This window comes from Enhydra lutris, unplaced genomic scaffold, assembly GCF_002288905.1.
Source record: "Enhydra lutris kenyoni isolate GAN:26980312 unplaced genomic scaffold, ASM228890v2 scaffoldscaffold93, whole genome shotgun sequence".
NCBI lineage: Eukaryota > Metazoa > Chordata > Mammalia > Carnivora > Mustelidae > Enhydra > Enhydra lutris.
In genome coordinates this window covers 2,286,280-2,303,689 of record NW_019154177.1, presented here as the reverse complement: position 1 = coordinate 2,303,689, position 17,410 = coordinate 2,286,280, and the positions used below count along the sequence as shown (strand labels likewise).

General features: G+C 51.4%; 1 protein-coding gene and 1 non-coding gene across 2 annotated transcripts; one reads left to right on the top strand and one right to left on the bottom strand.

Annotated features, from left to right (window-relative positions):
• The first annotated feature begins 5,400 nt into the window (after positions 1–5,400).
• TRNAS-GCU lies at positions 5,401–5,482 on the top strand. Its single transcript has one exon. It is a non-coding gene; the product is annotated as a tRNA-Ser (tRNA).
• An 8,032-nt stretch (positions 5,483–13,514) lies between these two features.
• LOC111162576 (POM121 transmembrane nucleoporin like 2) lies at positions 13,515–16,562 on the bottom strand. The gene has a single exon (XM_022527076.1). It carries the CDS (start codon positions 16,560–16,562, stop codon positions 13,515–13,517), a length of 3,048 nt encoding a protein of 1,015 aa, XP_022382784.1.
• Positions 16,563–17,410: the final 848 nt, after the last annotated feature.

The following is a 17,410-nucleotide window of genomic DNA, read 5'->3' as shown; positions in this document are numbered from 1 at the left end:
TATTTGTGTGGGGGTTTCTGTGGGCCTAGGCTTGCTAGAGGGGAGGAGGCCGCTTGTGGGCCCAGAGTCCAGGGTCCCGAAGAGCCAACCTAACAAAAACAAGCCTTTGTTCGGATGGGTTGCGAGGCTGAAGGTGGGCATTTTTGGGGAAGGCGGTCTGAGACTTGGGGTGTGTGGGATCCATGCACTTTGCCTTTATTGCCGCCGCTGGGGGGCCCTGCACTTGGGGGTATTTGTGTGGGGGTTTCTGTGGGCCTAGGCTTGCTAGAGGGGAGGAGGCCGCTTGTGGGCCCAGAGTCCAGGGTCCCGAAGAGCCAACCTAACAAAAACAAGCCTTTGTTCGGATGGGTTGCGAGGCTGAAGGTGGGCATTTTTGGGGAAGGCGGTCTGAGACTTGGGGTGTGTGGGATCCATGCACTTTGCCTTTATTGCCGCCGCTGGGGGCCCTGCACTTGGGGGGCATCAGAACACTTTCCTGCCCCATCAGTGCCCCCCATGAGGGAAGTCCCATGGTCCTCTAGTGCGCCAGGCAGTGACTGCCACTGAGCACAGCCCCAGAGGCTGCAAGTGACTGAATGGAAACTTCTGGGCACCTGACCAGCTGGGCTGAGTCCCTGGCTTAGGCAGGCGCCTGTCCACATCAAAGGGTACAGGCAGATGGCGTGTGGCTGGGCTCTCGAATGGAACAAGCCATTAGCCAGTGATTCTTAAATGACCTTTCTCATAAGTCACATGGAATCCGTACAGATGTTGTTATTAGATGGAGTTATTTGTGCACTGTTTGGTTTTGAAAGTCTCAAGAGAATTAAGGGCATCCTAGTGGGCTCTATTTTGGCATAAATATTTAGCCACTAATGAAATTAGACCTATGGTATTTATTATAAAAATGGATGGGGGCACCTAGGTGGCTCAGGTGATAAGCATCTGCCTTCGGCTCAGGTCTCATGATCCCAGGGTCCTGGATCGCATTGGGCTCCCTGCTCAGCAGGAAGCCTGCTTCTCCCTCCCCCCACCCCATCTTCCCTCTTTAAAAAATGGATGATCTTGGTTGTCCTAAAATCTTATACAGATGAGAAGCTTTATGTTCACCATTTCAAGTAGCTGATTTTCTCATTTTAAAGTGTATCCAGAGATAATCTGATTTACCATTTTTACTACATGTTCGGAAAACTTCCTTCATTGAGAATCATTTCATGCATCTCATTTTGTAAATCAGTAACCTTTTCTGAAATACTACGGATTTTTTCCAATTTTATTTACCTTTCAGGTTATTCTTGATGCAAATAACTAACTATATTTCATCCAATAAAAGTAATATGAAGATTCATTTTAGAAATAAATCTATATAAGTAATGTTCTATGAATGGACATAAAGAAATCATATTCAATAAATCAGCTGTAGGGCCGGAGGGCAGATGGCCCAAAGATGGACCACTTTGGCATGAAGATTATCCCGAGCTGAAGGCAACTGACACCTTGTGGGCTCAAGAGAATCTTTTGCTCCTTCCTTCACTACATAGACAATTCTAAATCGGGAATCTATTCCAAAGTAAAGGTCATTGTCAGAAATGCATTTTATCTGACTGACCCGTCTATAGGACAGGGTGAACATCTAATTACTGAGCATCTTCTCTGCCTCTCATTGCCCTGGAGTTGCCCTGAAGTCCCCTACCCGCCCCCCCTTCCTTAGTCAGGATGACATATATGCCTCAGTTAGACTCTCTTTGGAATTTCTATGTCTCTGTGGATTCCTCCTGTTAAATGGGATTTTTTTTTCCCTGTTAATTTGTCTCATGTCAATCTGATTCTTATTCCAGCAAGAAGGACCTTGATGGGGACAGAGTTACTTGCTCCCCAACACAAGACAAGGGCTGGCTCACAACCATTTTCCAGAGCTGGGAAGGGGCAGGTTGGGAGCCTGGGGCCCAGCAAGATCTTTCTGCTCCATCTTCTGCTGCTTCTCTCTTGCTCTTTCCTATCATCTCACGCCCCTAACAACTGAAGTTCTCACCAGCCTGCCCCCTCTCAGCCTTGAACACAAGGAGGACCCCCTTCCTGACCTACCCTGGCCATTACAATCTACAGCCTGTCGGGGCAGACAGGGTCAGGGTAGGGACCGAATTGGAGAGGGGGGATCAGGATCCCGGGAGAGGGGGAGCCAGGAAGACATCTAAGAGATGAGTTCCCCTGCTCCACTAAGCAGGCTGGGGGACAAAGCGATGACACTAGAGAGGGAAGAGTCTAGAGGGAAAGGAAACCCCTCTCACAATTTGTCTGAGGTCAAGTTCACAGAATTAACTTTCCACACCTCTTGCCACCTCCCCAGACTTCAATACGTGGGCCAGACAAAATTTTCTACAGCCAAAGGAGGTAAAATGCCAGTCTTGGGGCTTTCCAGCCTCTCACAAAAGAAACAAGGGTGGGACCCAGGGGTCAAAGTTTCCATCTGCAGGAGGACCCAGCAGCAGCCAGTCAGGGACAGATAGGTCGACCCAGAGGTCCAGCAGGAAGTCCTAGGAGCTGGGCATCTGTGTGATGACTCAGGGGTCAGCCTTGGGAGGGCAGACAACAGGCGACGGGCCTAGGGCCACAGAGCACAGGTACAGAAACTTCTTTAGGAGAGAGAAAAAGTGCGGCGATGATGATGTAGAGTGGGAAAGCTCTTACGAATAGTGGGGCCGTGTTTGTACTTCAGCCTCGGGGCCGTGTTTGTGCTTCAGCCTCCGCGCCGCGGAAGGGGAGGGGAGGCCGGTGGTTGGGCGGGGGGCCGTTCGCCCTCGCGTCTCTTTGGGGGTCTCTCCTGCTCACGTGGCCGGCTCCTGAGCGCTGAGGAGCGGGAGGACGGCGGTTGCGATCCGTCCCTCCTTCCGTCCGCTTCCGCACCCCGAGGTGCTCCGGGCGCCCCGGGAGCCTTGTCCAGCCTCTCAGCGCAGGCACGTGGACTTCTGCGGAGGCGCCAGCGGCTCCCCCGTGGTGCGGTGAAACCTTTCCAGAGCTCGAGTAAGACCTGATAACCAAGCGAGGGACCTCGGGGCTCTGCCTCAGCTTCCTCACCCCTGAAACAGGTACAGGGGACCCCATCCCACAGGGCGGCCGAAACACCTGTCACGGAGGCTGCACCTCGGGAAGGGCTCGGTCTCCGCCACGGCCTCGCCTGCCCGCTTTCTGGGGCACCCAGTTCCGAACGGCGCAGCAGGAGATTCGGGGACGCAGGGGAGGATGCCTGACGTTTGGAAGTCGATGTTTTCTTTTAAGACTCTGGTGTAGATGGTGTGTGACAGGTAGCAGCCCATCACTTAATCCTACAGGACGGAAAGCAGAATGCTCCCACTTTTCAAGCCACTGGATTTAAGGAAGGACAAGCAGGTCAACAAAGCCTTTAGGGTCACCACCAGGAGGTTGGGTCCCGTGGTGTAATGGCCAGCACTCTGGACTCTGAATCCGGCGATCCAAGTTCAAGTCTTGGGGGAACCTCTGTCTGATTTCCCCTTGGATTTCGGACACTCAGCTCCTTTCTGAGAGCCATGCTCTTCTTTCCCTGCGAATCGCTGTGCCCAAACTTATTCTTGCCTGCCACCCCCTGTGAGCCTACAAGCTGGGGCACTCCTTCAGAGCAGACGGAAACACTGTCTCCCCGGCTCAGTAAGACAACGACTGAAAAGTTTACCAGCCTACTCTGAAGCTGGCCTTTTGTCGTTCCACCTTACCCCTGTGGACCCCGTTGTGCGGATTGGACAAGCGCAGTCGCTCTGGGAATTGCCGGGGACGTTTGGTTTTGGAAAGAGGCTCTTTCGTTTGGTTTTGGAAAGAGGAGGAAAGCGTCGCGGCGCGAAGCGAGGAGCAAGGAAATGTGGTGGGAAAACAGCAGCGCTCGTGTTAGTGGAGATCCGAGAAGCTGGGTCAGAGGAGCCAGCGCGCCCCGCAGCAGAGGCTGGAGATCGGGAGCCCTCGGGGCAGAGCGAAACACTTCCCGAAAGTGCACCTGCGCCAGCACGCACCTGCTCCTGGGGGGCGCGACCGTCTCCGCTTCCCAGCCCCTCGCCAGTCCTGACGTTGTGTTACTTTGCACGCGACAGCTAGCTGCTGCGGCCTGCGACCTGGGGGCCGGGGGCGGGGGGTGGGGAGGATATTCCCTGTTGCCAAGAAGGAACAATTGGTTGGAAACGCTGGCGTCTCCGATACTCTGCATATATTGTCTGTAAATGAGACCCAGGGCTGCGTCTCAGCGGCGTGTCCTACAGGGCCTCTTCGCGGAGGAGGTGACAAATTTCTCATCCCCTTCCGACTGACAGCACACTAACACGAAAGGGAACGCACGTATCACGTAAAGTTAGCGCTTTAATTTTTCTACACTTATTCAGACTCAAGAAAATGATTCTCCTTGACTTTTATCCAAGGAAATAGATAATCATACTTGGTAAAACTATACTTAGGTGGTTGCAAGTCCCCTCTTCGCTATCCTTGTTATTTACTAGTAAATTTAGTAAACTATTTACCGTTTATTTACTAAATTTAGATGGAGCAAATGTACCGAAGAGCATGCACCTTAAACAATCATGAAAGCACCTTTTGTAAAATGACCCATACTTAGAACCACAAACTAGTGGTCTTTTTGCTGTTAATTCCCACTAAATTCTTCTTATTCCTCTGCGGACACATGACTTGAGGAAAAATATTCCCAGCCCTTTCACTGAAGAACGCGTTTCCAGTGCAATTCTACTTTACATGTATAATAAATGACCTATGCACAAAATTATCTCTGTGCATCTTTTACTGTGTGCCACGGCTAAATGCGACAGCTATTCAAGGCAGAAGAAAAGTGCTTAAATAGATGCATCGTCGCTGGAAATAACTAAAATTTGGATTTCAGTGTATGCTGTTTGTTGCACACTGGCACGATAGGGTGTTTGAGCACTAAAATACTTCATATTAGGATAAAATTCTGTAACAGGTATGGAATGAAAATACATTTGCAAGAGAAAACGTTTTATCGAAGAGTCTTCAACGGTAAAGCCGCAGCAAGTAGGGCTGTAAGGAAAACGGGCGGCCGGGGGCTGTCAGGCCTCAGGTGAGATCGGAAGGCTGAGCAGAGACTGAGAGTGCAGCAGGTAGAAAACGAGATTATGGAGTTGGGGGTGAATAGAGAGAATCTCTCGGGACCGGAAGGCAAGTGCGAGCACGGAGGAGGGATGACAGCCGAGGCGGGAGACCCGGGCGGGTGTGACAGGAGCTTCCAAGTGTGACAGGTTCCTCGGGGAGAAGGTGGAAGGAACGGTCGAGTGTGATAATTCTCTGGGACAACCGCAGTTTGAAAAACAACGGCACGCCTCAGGGTCAAAGTGCAAAGCTTTGCTAAAAGGGAGACGTAAGAGAGTCTTCAAAAAACACAGGTAGCCGTGGGACGAGGTGGCCGAGTGGTTAAGGCGATGGACTGCTAATCCATTGTGCTCTGCACGCGTGGGTTCGAATCCCACCCTCGTCGGCCTCTGTCCCTCTCTCGGGAGCGGAAGTTTTGTACCTCATGCATCCGGCGGGCGGACCCCTACCGGCGGCCTCGGGTAAGGCATCCCCGCGGGTGCTGTTCCTCGGCCCAATCACCGCGGCTCTGCGCGGAGGAGCCAAAGCTTAGGTCGGGGCCCGCCGCCCTCGGAGAACAGATTCTCCCTGGGAACCTCCGCCCTGGATTTGCTTCAAAATGCAGCTCGACGGTTGCGGAGGCGTAGAAGAAGGACGTCGGCAAAATACTGCAGACTGTTCACGCTACTTGGCGGGACCTTGGGTGTTTGTGTTACTATCCTTTCTTTACTTTTCCGAATTGCCATTACAAGGATCTTAAACTTTTTACTTGGAAGTAACTTCAAACTTGAAGAAAACTAGTACGACTAAGAATAGTACAAAAACGACCGGTATACCTTTTTCTAGGATTCACCCCTTAACTCTGTAAACCATTCCCTTCCTCTCTCCCCCTCCCTCTCCGACTCAGTCTCCATCTTCATCTTTGTGTTTCTCTATTTGTTTTCAGAACCGTGTAAGAGCAAATTGTATGTTTCATGGCCTTTTGTTCTTAAATATTTAAATAGATATTTCCTAAAAATAAGGATATTCTTTATATATAATGAAAGTATGTGTCAGTTGTATTGTGTATTTCACAATGGTGTTATTTTTAAAATCTCTTGTCTGTATTTCAGTGTTGTCTGTTGATCCAGTAATGCCCTGGATAGCATTTCCCCTCCGGTACAGATTAGCTCTTTTATCAGTCGCCCATATCCCTTTTTAAATTTTTTATTTTTTTTAAGATTTTATTTATTTATTTATTTGACAGACAGGGATCACAAGTAGGCAGAGAGGCAGGCAGAGAGAGAGGAAGGGAAGCAGGCTCCCTGTTGAGCAGAGAGCCCCTTGTGGAATATCATGACCTGAGCCAAAGGCAGAGGCTTTAACCCACTGAGCCACCCAGGCGCCCCCCAAATCCCTTTTTAAAAAAATGTTTTTATTTAAATTCCAGGTAGTTAACATCAGTTATCCATATCCTTTTAGTTTCCTTTCATCTAAAATATCTTCACAGCCTCTTTTTGTATTTTATGACAATGCCATTTTTAAGATACAGTAACTGCTTCCTTTGTGTTCTGTGTTCTTGTTGTTTTAAATAATACTTCTCGCTTGCACTTTGTGGGATTTTTTTCCCCCTCATAATTAGGCCCAGGTTTTGCATCCCCAACCATAAGACCATGTAAGCGATACTAAGTCTTTCTCGGGGCAGAAAACTCAAGAAGCATGCAATGTTTATTGCCCCTCATTAATGTGGTTAATTCTGATCACAGTCAAGGTCACACATGAGTAGACTTTCCCCTTTTATGATGAATAGGCAGTTTGTGGGGAGACCTCTTAAGGCCATACAGGTATCTTGCTCTAGGCAGGAAGGAAGAATTTCCTCTGCCCTTGAAGCTCCTTCAAGAATCAAATTGATATGAGAAAGATTCACAGGAAAAAATAAAGTTTAACCTTGTTCATAGAGGGAACGCATACAGACATGAAGTTCCAAGGACAGTCAAGCAAAATGCTGTATATATGTCATTCTGAACTAAGAAGTGGGCTGGGGTCTGGGACTTGAAGGGATGAAACGCAATTCTCTGGAAAATGACAAAGAGCAAATGTTTTGGACACAGATATTTTCTGGGCCCCTCAGAAACAACAGGACACAGAGGACCTTCTAGATTCTTCTCAGACCGACTTCATGGTATAACATAGTTCTCTGCTGTAACAGCTCTCTTCCTGGAGCAGGTTCTCTACCAAATTTCTTTTTAGCCATTTGTAGGGGAGATAAGAAGCTTTCCTGAATCTGCTCAGTTCGGATGACTTTTTAACTCAAAATAATCTTCACGCCAAAGTGGCCCATCTTGGGGCAGCCTGGCCTTGGCCCTGCAAAGTTACCCCTTGGAGTTAGCATGTGTTGAAAACCAGTCTTTACTAGATAATGGCATATCAGCTCCCTCCTTCTCGAACATTCTACTGTGAGTCAAAGTGCACACCCATGAGCGTGGAGCATCAAAGCAGCACCCCCCCCTTCCCTGGTCCTCCAGCCCCCCCCACTTTATTTCCATTTTTCCATGTGATTTTTTAAGCAATTATTCTTATTTCAGGTGCTTATTGTTATAGAAATTTGTATTTTCTTGTTATAAGAAACTCATTCCAGAGTACGTTACTCACAAAACTTTCCTCAAAGACGCATTTTTGCAAATGTCTTGCTAAGACTTCTGTGTTTTTTTTTTTTTTTTCTGATTCTGTCCGTGGGATCCTGATGCACAAACTTCTTTTATTGTAATGCATCCCTTCCATTTTTCTCTACCATTTTCCATTTAACTTCTTTGCCTCTGTTTTGCCCATAAAGTGCCTACAAATGCTGTCTTCGTGATTACTGCAACATGTCTTGTTTTAGGAAGGATTCACAAAGCACTCCCGTTAACTTGATCTGATAAATCATGCATCAGACTGAGTAAAGAAACGAAAGAAGCAGGAGACTAGCACCCAAGTAAAGTCTAATACAGTCATCAGGCAAAAATCTCCAATGAGAACATTTTTTTTTTCCAAGTGTGAAGAAAATATAAAACTGGGCGCCTGGGTGGCTCAGTGGGTTAAGCCTCTGACTTCAGCTCAGGTCATGGTCTCAGGGTCCTGGAATCAAGTCCTGCATTGGCCTCTCTGCTCTGAGGGCAGCCTGCTTCCCCCTCCCTCTCTGCCTGCTTCTCTGCCTACTTGTGATCTCTCTTGTCAAATAAATACATAAAATCTTTTTTAGAAATATAAAACCATAGCTATAAACAAGTGTGTATTCTGAAAGACATAATGTTGATCCATTGGAAAGTAAAGGTGAATTTGTCACCTCGTCCCAAATAAGAAGGGAGAGAGATTTGTTTCTCTTTTGAAATGAGTGAGGATGTCAGTTTTTGCGGAAAAGAAAGTCTGGGGGATACTTAACCATCTGTAGAGATTAGATGGTATGGTAAGGCATCGGAGGAGGGGTCAAAGGAAAACTAGATTCTGCAACTTGCCCATTCCGCCTGAGATCTGGGAGGGAAGAAAATGCAGGCATCCTAGCAGAGGAGAGTTTTGATGCATCAGTCTCTGGGGTAGGGGCCCAGCTCGCTTCTGCTGCACCACTCTGCTGTGGGGCTTTAACAGATGTTTCTCCTAACTATGGACATGATCAGGCATCTCATTTTCTTGCACCACATAGATGAATTGTGGTTTGTTTATAAAATAGAATTCCACTTATCAATAAAAACAATATATTTCTATCAGTTCTGTTGTGTATGTAACAGCACAGTTAAATCTCAAAACCATAACGCCAGGCAAAAAATGCCACACAAGGCAATGTACTATAGGATTCCACTTATATGAAGTTCCGGAGCAAGCAAAACTGTCTGGTGATTGAAATCAGAAGAGTGATTGGCCTGCAGGATGCAGTGTTGACTGGTAAGGTGGCCTAAGGTAGCATTCTGGAGTAACGGGAATGTTCTCGATCTTGATGTGAACGGAGGTCAAACAGGATATACATATGTAAACTTCGTCGCTCTGTCTACACTTGAGATCTATGCATTTTACTGTGCGTAAAATATATTTCATGAAGTACTGAGAAAGGAGGGGACCACAGCGATATAATAGCCGAAAGAGAAGGGAGGGAGGGAGAAGAGAAAGGAAAAGAAATACCTTCTGTGCATACTTCAGGGAGCCAAGGCAAAAGTGGCCACGAGAGGACAGCTTCCCAAAATAATTTGTGGAACCAAGAAGTGGTCCTTGGGAGCAGGAGAAAATTCACAGCACTCATTGGGAAGAGGGCCGAACCTTGGCAGGATTCCTCGGCCACCCCTCATGCATGAAAGAATGACATTCTCAGCAAGGTGCTGACCCTAAGAGACTTGACAGCATTCTCCTCAACAAGTGAGAGAAAATTTACTTTCCAAGTATACTTCCAGGAATTCATTTCCTTCATATCAGTTTGAGGAGTGTATTGAGAGAGATCAGAACTAAAATAGGGACATTTTTGTTCCGGAAAGCACATTCTTCAACAGGTCAGAATTAGTCCTTTCACCCAGTTAAATATTTTTCACGACTTCTGTAAACAAACAACAGACTTGGGTTTTCTCCATGTTGTCCAAGAAGTCACAGTTCCTCCGCATGGCCACCCTGCCTTCTCACGCTTTCCTCTCTAACCTAGCCCCTGCTGACGTGAATAGAAAGCGTAGCCCTGCCACAGGAAAATGCTGGAATTGCGTGAGGTAGCAAAGCTGAGCAGTCGGCTTCATCTCTGGCCACACCGGTAAAGATAGTACCACCTTGGTTAGAATTCCCTTCTTTCTCCTTCATATGAAACTTATTTGTATTGTTTTAATCTTTTTTTTTTTTTAATAGGCTTCACACCCCCACGTGGAGCTTGAACACATGACCCTGAGACCAAGAGTTGTAGGCTCTACTGACTCAGCCAGCCAGGTGCCCCTAAACTTATTTGTATTTTCTATGGTACAGTCTGGACTGCTTTAAAATGAGCCCCCTGAGATTAAAAAGAAAAAAAAATCTTGTCTTCTGCATTTGACAGATACATGTCTCAACACTACTGGGGTAGTCTGCTGGAGCAGAAACCTCATTTAGACTGCAAAAAAAGCATAATAAAAAATGAGAAATTACAATCACAATGAAAATTTAGTTTTCTTAAGAATAAGAAAGTATGGGAGTATCTGGGTGGCTCAGTCTTGGTCTCAGCTCAGGTCCCAATCTCAGAGTCATGAGTTCAAGTTCCGTGTTGGAGCCTAGTAAAAATAAATAAATAAGTCAGTCTGTTTCATGTTCCATCTCCCCTCTTACTCTGCGGTCTCATCTCAGCCACCGGTCAGAATAATAGTACCTAAAAGTGAGTTGACTGGTCATTTCTTTGCCCCAAAGCCCCCTTCCCCCAAATCCCGCTCTGGAGCCTGGGACCAGTTCTTCTGGCCTGAAATCCTCTTCCCTCATTCGCTGGTGTGTGAATTCACGTCTTTGTTCAGTTGTCCACTTCTCGTAAGACCACAGATGAAACTCCGGCCCCGTCTCAGTCCTTCTTCGACCTCTATTTGGGTCGTGCCATTTACCATCGTACTCGTTACTTTCTATTGTGTTGATGGTTTATTGTTTATCATTACCCAGAAGAGAAGCTTGACAAGAATAGGAACTTTGTCTGTTACTGATGCATCCCATGTGTTAGAAGAGTGCCTAGTAACCAGTCTCGGTCAGCCCATGGTTTGTGAGCGAGCGAGTGATTGAAGAGCCTGCAGAGCATTTCCTTCCCACCCGAGTCATCTCACAATCTATGTGAAATTCCGTGTATCCTGCCCAGACTGTTCTCCCCTCTTCCAAGCCAGACTAATAAGAATCCATCTTCTTCAGCAACCCCTTTCCTTCATTCTGCCTCTCTCCTCCGCCCACAACCATGCAATCGGTTACCAGTCCCTGCTCCTTGATTTCTACTCTCTCTCTGCCTGGTGAGCAGTCACTGCTGGCTACCTAGTTTGAACCCACATTTTTAACGTTTGCAGGTGTCTTCACACTCTCCCATGTCTCCAAGCCTCCAGTCTGTCCCCATGCGATTCCTCCTCACGTGACAGCCAAACCATCAAGCCCAAACTTGTCTCTTCCCTGATTAAAATCTTTCTGAGGCTCTCCATTGTGTTTGGAACACTGTCCATGCTGCATGTGGTTTGTAAGCACACCCAGGATCTGCCCACGATGTGCCCACGATCTGCTTTGTGATCTGCCCCATGATCTGCCCACGATCTCCCATGATGTGCCCATGATCTGCCCCACGATCTGCCCACGATCTGTCCAGATCTGCCAGGGCTTCTCCCCAGCCACACCTGGAAGTATCCCGGTATCTCCTTGGAAGTTAACCCAAGAGATCTGCTCTGTCTTCTAGACCTGTCCGTGAACATCTGCCTTCGGCCTGCAATGTCCCTTTCCCCTTGGTGCTCCAAACACATAAAGACAGAACTGAAGTTCTGAGTCCTTTTGTTTGTTTGTTTGTTTGTTTGTTTGTTTAAGTTCTGAGTTTTAAATAAGATGACTTTCTCCGCTACCATTCCCCCGGCATTTGTACTGGACTCACAGGCTAACTTACCAATCCCCCCACTCAGTTTTCCCAGACAGGAGTCGTCCTTTGCCTCTGAATGTCTGGTGCAAAGCACAACACAGGGCATATGGTCATGACTAGATAAATATTAAATTACCATGTAAAGAACTCTTGCCCCCCTCTGTAAGATGGCACTCTTGGGTCATGGAATGCTGTAAACATCTGAAACGGCGTAGAGATTTAGTCAGGCATATCTGCTATACAGCTCTAGCTCTGGGGACCTGCTGTCGTGAGGGAGAGGTGACCATAGACCTTGGAATCATGAAGTTTAAAACCCCACATCGGCCTTCACTAACAGGGTGGGCTTGGGCAAGTTTCTTAATGTCTTTCTGCCTCTCTATTGATATGAGTTTAACAGTAATTCCTGTAGCATGTACTTATTTCAACATTTTTATTTTATCAACCAATTTAAGATTGTTTGTTGTTCCAATTGGACCTCTTCCAAGATATCCATAAAACAGGAGATAGATGAGTTCAGGGAGTCATTCTTGCCTCCCCAACCCCACTAGGAAATGCTAAGGAATATGTCACAGTTCACTTACAGACCTCCTGTTGGTTCCAGAGCAGATGTCTGCTGACATGTCTCTCTTTCTCCCATGTTCTCAGCTCCAAGAGGCTTCCTGCCCTGCCTGTCCTCTCCGGGAGAGATGTGAATGTGGAGGTACAGATTCAAAGAAATCATGAAGTGTAAACTTTAGCTCCCTAATTGGGCCTTTCTGGCTCATACTGTAGGATCATGACTAAAATGTAGAGAGAAGAACATGTCCTTCCCTCTCCAGGCCCTATTACTTCTTGAGGACTCTGCCCTTGAAGTCAAAACCCTGTTGTGAGGTCAGGAATCAACACTTGCAGCCGTTAAGTGGTCTTGCTGGCCCTAGACAATCAACCCGGCCCCAGAAACTTCTCACAGGGGCTCTGCTCTCTCTGAGTAACATCACTCCTACAAGCCGTTCCTCCTCCAGACTCAACTCAAAGTACAAAAGGCACAGTTGTGTTGACAAAGTGATGAGAGCAAGTCTCACAGACGCACTGGAGAGTGGACAGCAGAAGGCCGGGAGCCTTGCTCCAAGCCTGGAGGGACACTGGCAGAGAGCTTCCCTTTTCTGGAACAGGAGCGACCACTGGGGTCTGACAGATGGAGGCTTGACTTTCTGTCTGTGAGGAGCTAAACTGGCAGGGAAAGGAAGGGGCCAGAGCACCACCTCTCCCGGGAAAAGATTAAAACCACTTCGGAAAAGATTAAAACCACTTCGGTGGGAGGAAGTGACAGCAAGCACAGCACACGGTGGGGGGAGGGGGTGCCCTCAAGGGTTGATCCGTCAGGGACAATTACACCAGATTTCATCGAATTCAAGAATGTCAAGGTGAAATTACATCCAAAGCTCCTCCAAGCACTCACTGAAGAAAAAGCAGTGAGGGATGAGGGGGAGCACCCCTTGAGGATGAGAAAGGGAATGAGTTCTTCCGGCCAGATGAGAGCAGGCTAAGGTTTAGAGAGAATCTGTTTCTCCCCCCAAAAGATGCAAGAGTGCGGGCTGTACTTGCTGCCTTCCTGGCATGTCTGTTCCCGAGGAGAAAGTCGGGGCGCTGTCCTGACCGTTCTCACCCCGACAGAGAGAGAAGCGGGCGAGAAGGGACAGTTCTTTAGTTGCGAAGGTTCGGTCCCACCCGGTTTCATTCCACCGTTACTGCTAGATACCTTGGCTCTTCACCTTCTTCTAGATTGCAGATTGGGACCCCCACGGTGAATATGTAAAGTTCTAGCCTGAGATCTGGGAGTCGTTTGCTGTAAAGAATTGGAAGACCCCCAAGGCTCTTCACAATCCTGATGTCCAGATCAGGGGATGGGGGACACAGGCTATTTCCTGTGGGCATGATGCCTTCGGGAATGCCCTTGGTCCCGGTTCTTTGGGGTTTTTGACTTTGCACCAATGGAAAATGAAGAGGCTGGTGATCTGAAAGTTCCTCTCCCAGCGCAACCCTGGGCGGATGGAGAGGGCATCCCAAAGTTGAAGCTGCTGCTTGTCGTTACTGGCCCAGGGACAGGGGTGCTCTGAGCGAAGGGGGCCACGCAGGGGCCCCCAAACATAGATTTTCCTGAAGAAATGCTGGCCCTCCCCAAGACAAAAGGTGGGCTCTGGTTGGTCAGGCCTGGGCTGTTCTGGCTCCAGCCCTTTCCAAAAGGCGAGATGGCGCCAGGGGTCCCACTTGACACTCCTCCAATGCTGAACACCCCAGGGTTGGAGCTCCTGTCCGGGCCAGTCCCACTGACCCCAGAGTCCCCACAGTCCATAGGGGTCACTAATCCCCCAAAAGCAAAAGGGGGTGGGGCTGTGCTGCCAAACACGGAGCCACAGGCCACATTCTGGTGCGTCTGGGCCACAACTCCCAAACCAGTCTTACTTGCTTGACCAGAGGGAACCGCTGCGGCAGTGCTGCCAGAGTCGGGCCGGATGCCGGCAGGGAGCGGACAGGCGGAGGCCAAGGCTGTCAAACCCCCAGACGGGGACTTCGCAGTACTGCTGAAGGCCGGCTGAGCCGGAGCGGGGGTTGGGGTGGGGAAAGCCGCAGCTGAGTTTCCAAAAATGAAGGGGCTACTGAGGCTTGGACCAAGGGCTGGTTGTGGGGCCCCTTGCTTCTGCCCACCTGTAGCCCCCAATGCCTGCTGGAGAGTGGCTCCTGGGGAGAGCGGGAAGAGTGGCCCTGAGCCGCCCCCTGAGGGAGACCCGAGTGTGGATATGGGAGCGGAGATGCTGGATGGTAATGAGGGCTGGGGCGACGCTACCAGGGCTGAGGCTGACAGAGGACAGCCCACGCCCCGCAAGCTGGCAGTGCTTTTACTCGGGGATATCTGCACAGCGCTGGAAAGAACCTGGCTAAAGATGGTGACCGTGTGCACGGTAGGAATAGTAGTACGCGGGTGTGCTGGGAAGATGAAGCTTGTGGTCGGGGTGAAGCTGGCCCTGAAGGCACAGGTAGCCCCAAGAAGGAAGGAGTGGCTGGTCGAAGGGGTGGAGTAGGTGTTTCCGGGGGTACCGGTAACATTCACGACGCCCAAATCCAATGGTGGCATGAAAGAACGGTCTTTGGGGGGGGTGGCCATGATGCCAGAGAGAGCCTTGACTGGGCCATGGAGGAGGTGGGTTGAAGCAGGAGAAGCTAGAGGAGAGGTCTGCTCGAAAGAGAAAGGAGCGATCGTGGGCAGAGCTTTAAGGGGTCCTATGCCATCCAACATAGGCTCGGAGGTGGGAGTCAGGATGCTTGAAGATGTTGTAGTGGCCACTGAAGTTGTGGAATATGAAGAGACTCCGATCTCACTCTTGGGTGGGAGTCCCAACATGGGGTTTGACGTGGGGTCCGCAGAAGCTGTGGCTTCGGGAGGTGCAGAGGCAGGAAGATGGGGCACCGGGCTGCTCATTCCGGACAGAGGACTCAGCCCGGGGAGCACCGCAGGGCTGACAGCAGTCCCCTCGGCCTGAGAGGATGGAGGGGGCCATGTGGCATCAGTTGCCGGTGATGTGGGAGAAACAGAGGTCATAAGGATGAAAGCTGACATGGGTCTGGAGTCTGAAGAGGTGCCTGAAAGGGGCTCTGACTGTGAGCAGCCCTGGGACGACAGCGGGCCGCCCTCCTTCAGGGCGGGATGGGCCACGCCGACTGCCTCTCCCGTGGCTGGTGGGAGGGCCAGGGGAGACTCCCGCATTTCTGTGAGGCTCTCCAGCTGTGGATTTGGGCCCTGGGTTGAAGCCGGGCCTGCAGAAGGCAGGGCGAGACGCAGGGAAGGCTGAAAAGCAGAGCACGTCTCAGGGACAGAGTCTGTGGTGAGGTCGGTTGTCTCCTCTCCGGCTTTATTGCTCCCCTGGAGTTCACCTTTCTCCCCTAAGGCCAGGTCCTCTCCAGGGTCTGCATCACCAAGCTGGGGAGGTGGGGTCGGTGCCAGCAGGTCCCCAGGACTAGAGAGCGGCCCAGAGCTGCCAGATGCTTCTGGGGACCCTTCTGATTCCAGTGAGACTGGAGAGTGAGACTGATGACCCTTTTCTGTCTTTTTTACTGGCCATTCTGGTGTCTGTAGGGACTCTCTGGAAACACTTCTCTTCCAGAGCTCAGAGAAAGTTCTCGAAGAGCTGTAAGAACTTGCTATTGCATTTCTTCTGGAGCCGAGCAGGCCACCTGTGTGTGTGCTGGCCAAGGAGCTCAGGGAGGAGCAGCTGGGCCTCTTCGTCAAGCTGTGATCCGAGCTCCAGGGCTTGAGGCTTCTCTTCAGAGGCCCAGGCCTGGGCACAAAAGAAGTGAGAGCTCCGTGTTTCACCAGGGGCCTAAATGCGGATGCTCGGGTGTCTGGACTCCTGCTTTCACTGTGCGAGCCCTCGGGAAACAGTGGCTCATCAAACCTCACTCTCCCTTTCTTGCACTCTCTGAGGGCCCTCAGCACCGTCTCCTTTGCACACGGGTCTGGGGGCTTCTCAGAGGGTGAAGACCCTGCAGAGTCGATGTCCTCTGCGGGAGAAGTGGTGGGAAGCGCTCTCCGCTCAGGAGGAGCTATCTTGATGGTCACCGGGCTCCCTGCTGCCCTGGGGTGCCGAAGAGACCAGAGAGTCCGCTGGAGGTAACTGTCCCACCAGTCTGAGGGAAGAGGCCCCACGATGGAATTCTGGGACCTCTCCATGGGAAAGCGCCTCCAAGCCTCATGGACCGCCCACGCGATGGGACTGGCAGGATCCCGGTTTGGCGGCCTCCTCGCAGGTCGGTGCCGCAGGGCCGGGTGGGCGCGGTGGACAGCCGGAAGCCGTTGGACTTGATGAAGGGGCTGAGCCGGCCCGCGGTTCCGCCGCCTCTCAGTCGAGTCCGTGCGCGCCTGCGCGGGAGACGACGGCTGGGACCCGGGCTTGCCCAGGTAACTGCCCATGCGGGGCGCCGAGGCGGGTCGGTTCCCCAGGTTTCTGACGGACTCAGCCGGAGTCGGAGTGCGCCGTGTTCCGCTGACGGTTGGGATCCTGGCGCGAGGAAAGTGCGAGGGTCTCGGGGCGCTCCGCAGCCCCCAGGCCCGGCACCCACAGGTCGGCGCCTCGTGGGAACAGAGGAGAGCGGCCCCGGCAGCCCCAGGAGCTTGCGGTGCGGTTCGGAGGCTTCGGCGGGGCGCTGGGGCCAGTGCGCTCTCGGCTGCGGCTGCGGCGCGCGCCGGGGAGGGGCCGGGGAGCAGCGCGCGGCCTGGCTCCGCGCTCGCAGCGCCATCCCGGGCCGTGCGGCTGTGACCGTGAGGCCGTGAGACCTGGCTCCGCGCCCGCAGCGCCGTCCGGGAGCCGCGGTCGAGTGGGCGCCCGGTCTCCAGGCTCTGGCTGCGGCCACTCGGGGGTCCAGGCGCGCGGCCCCGGAGTCGGGGCAAGACGCGCGGTCCCAGCCCCGCGGGGTGGGTGGGGACGGCGCTCGGAGCGCGCAGGGCTGGGGAGCCGACTGGGGCCCCCTGGCCGCCAGCAGCCCGGGGGTGCTGATTTGGGGGATTCGGCGGGCGTTCCCCGCGCTTCTGATTTCCCGCTGCCCTTACCTTTTCGCCTCCATGGCCAGCCTCGGCCGGAAGGACGAGCTCCTGACGCCGCCACCTCCTGGACCCGTCCCGGTTCTTCTCCCCGGGGCCGAATCCCGGTCGCCCCTCAGTTGTCAGCGGGACGACGGGAGGCCGGTGGAGAGGGGCCGACCGCGGGAGTGGTTCCGGGCGCAGCTGCGGTGGCGCCGCGAGGCCAGGGCGCTGCCGTCAGT

What these genes read in the sequence shown, in the direction of transcription:
- LOC111162576 (XM_022527076.1), bottom strand. Translation starts at nt 16,562, where the DNA reads ATGGGCAGTTACCTGGGCAAGCCCGGGTCCCAGCCGTCGTCTCCCGCG.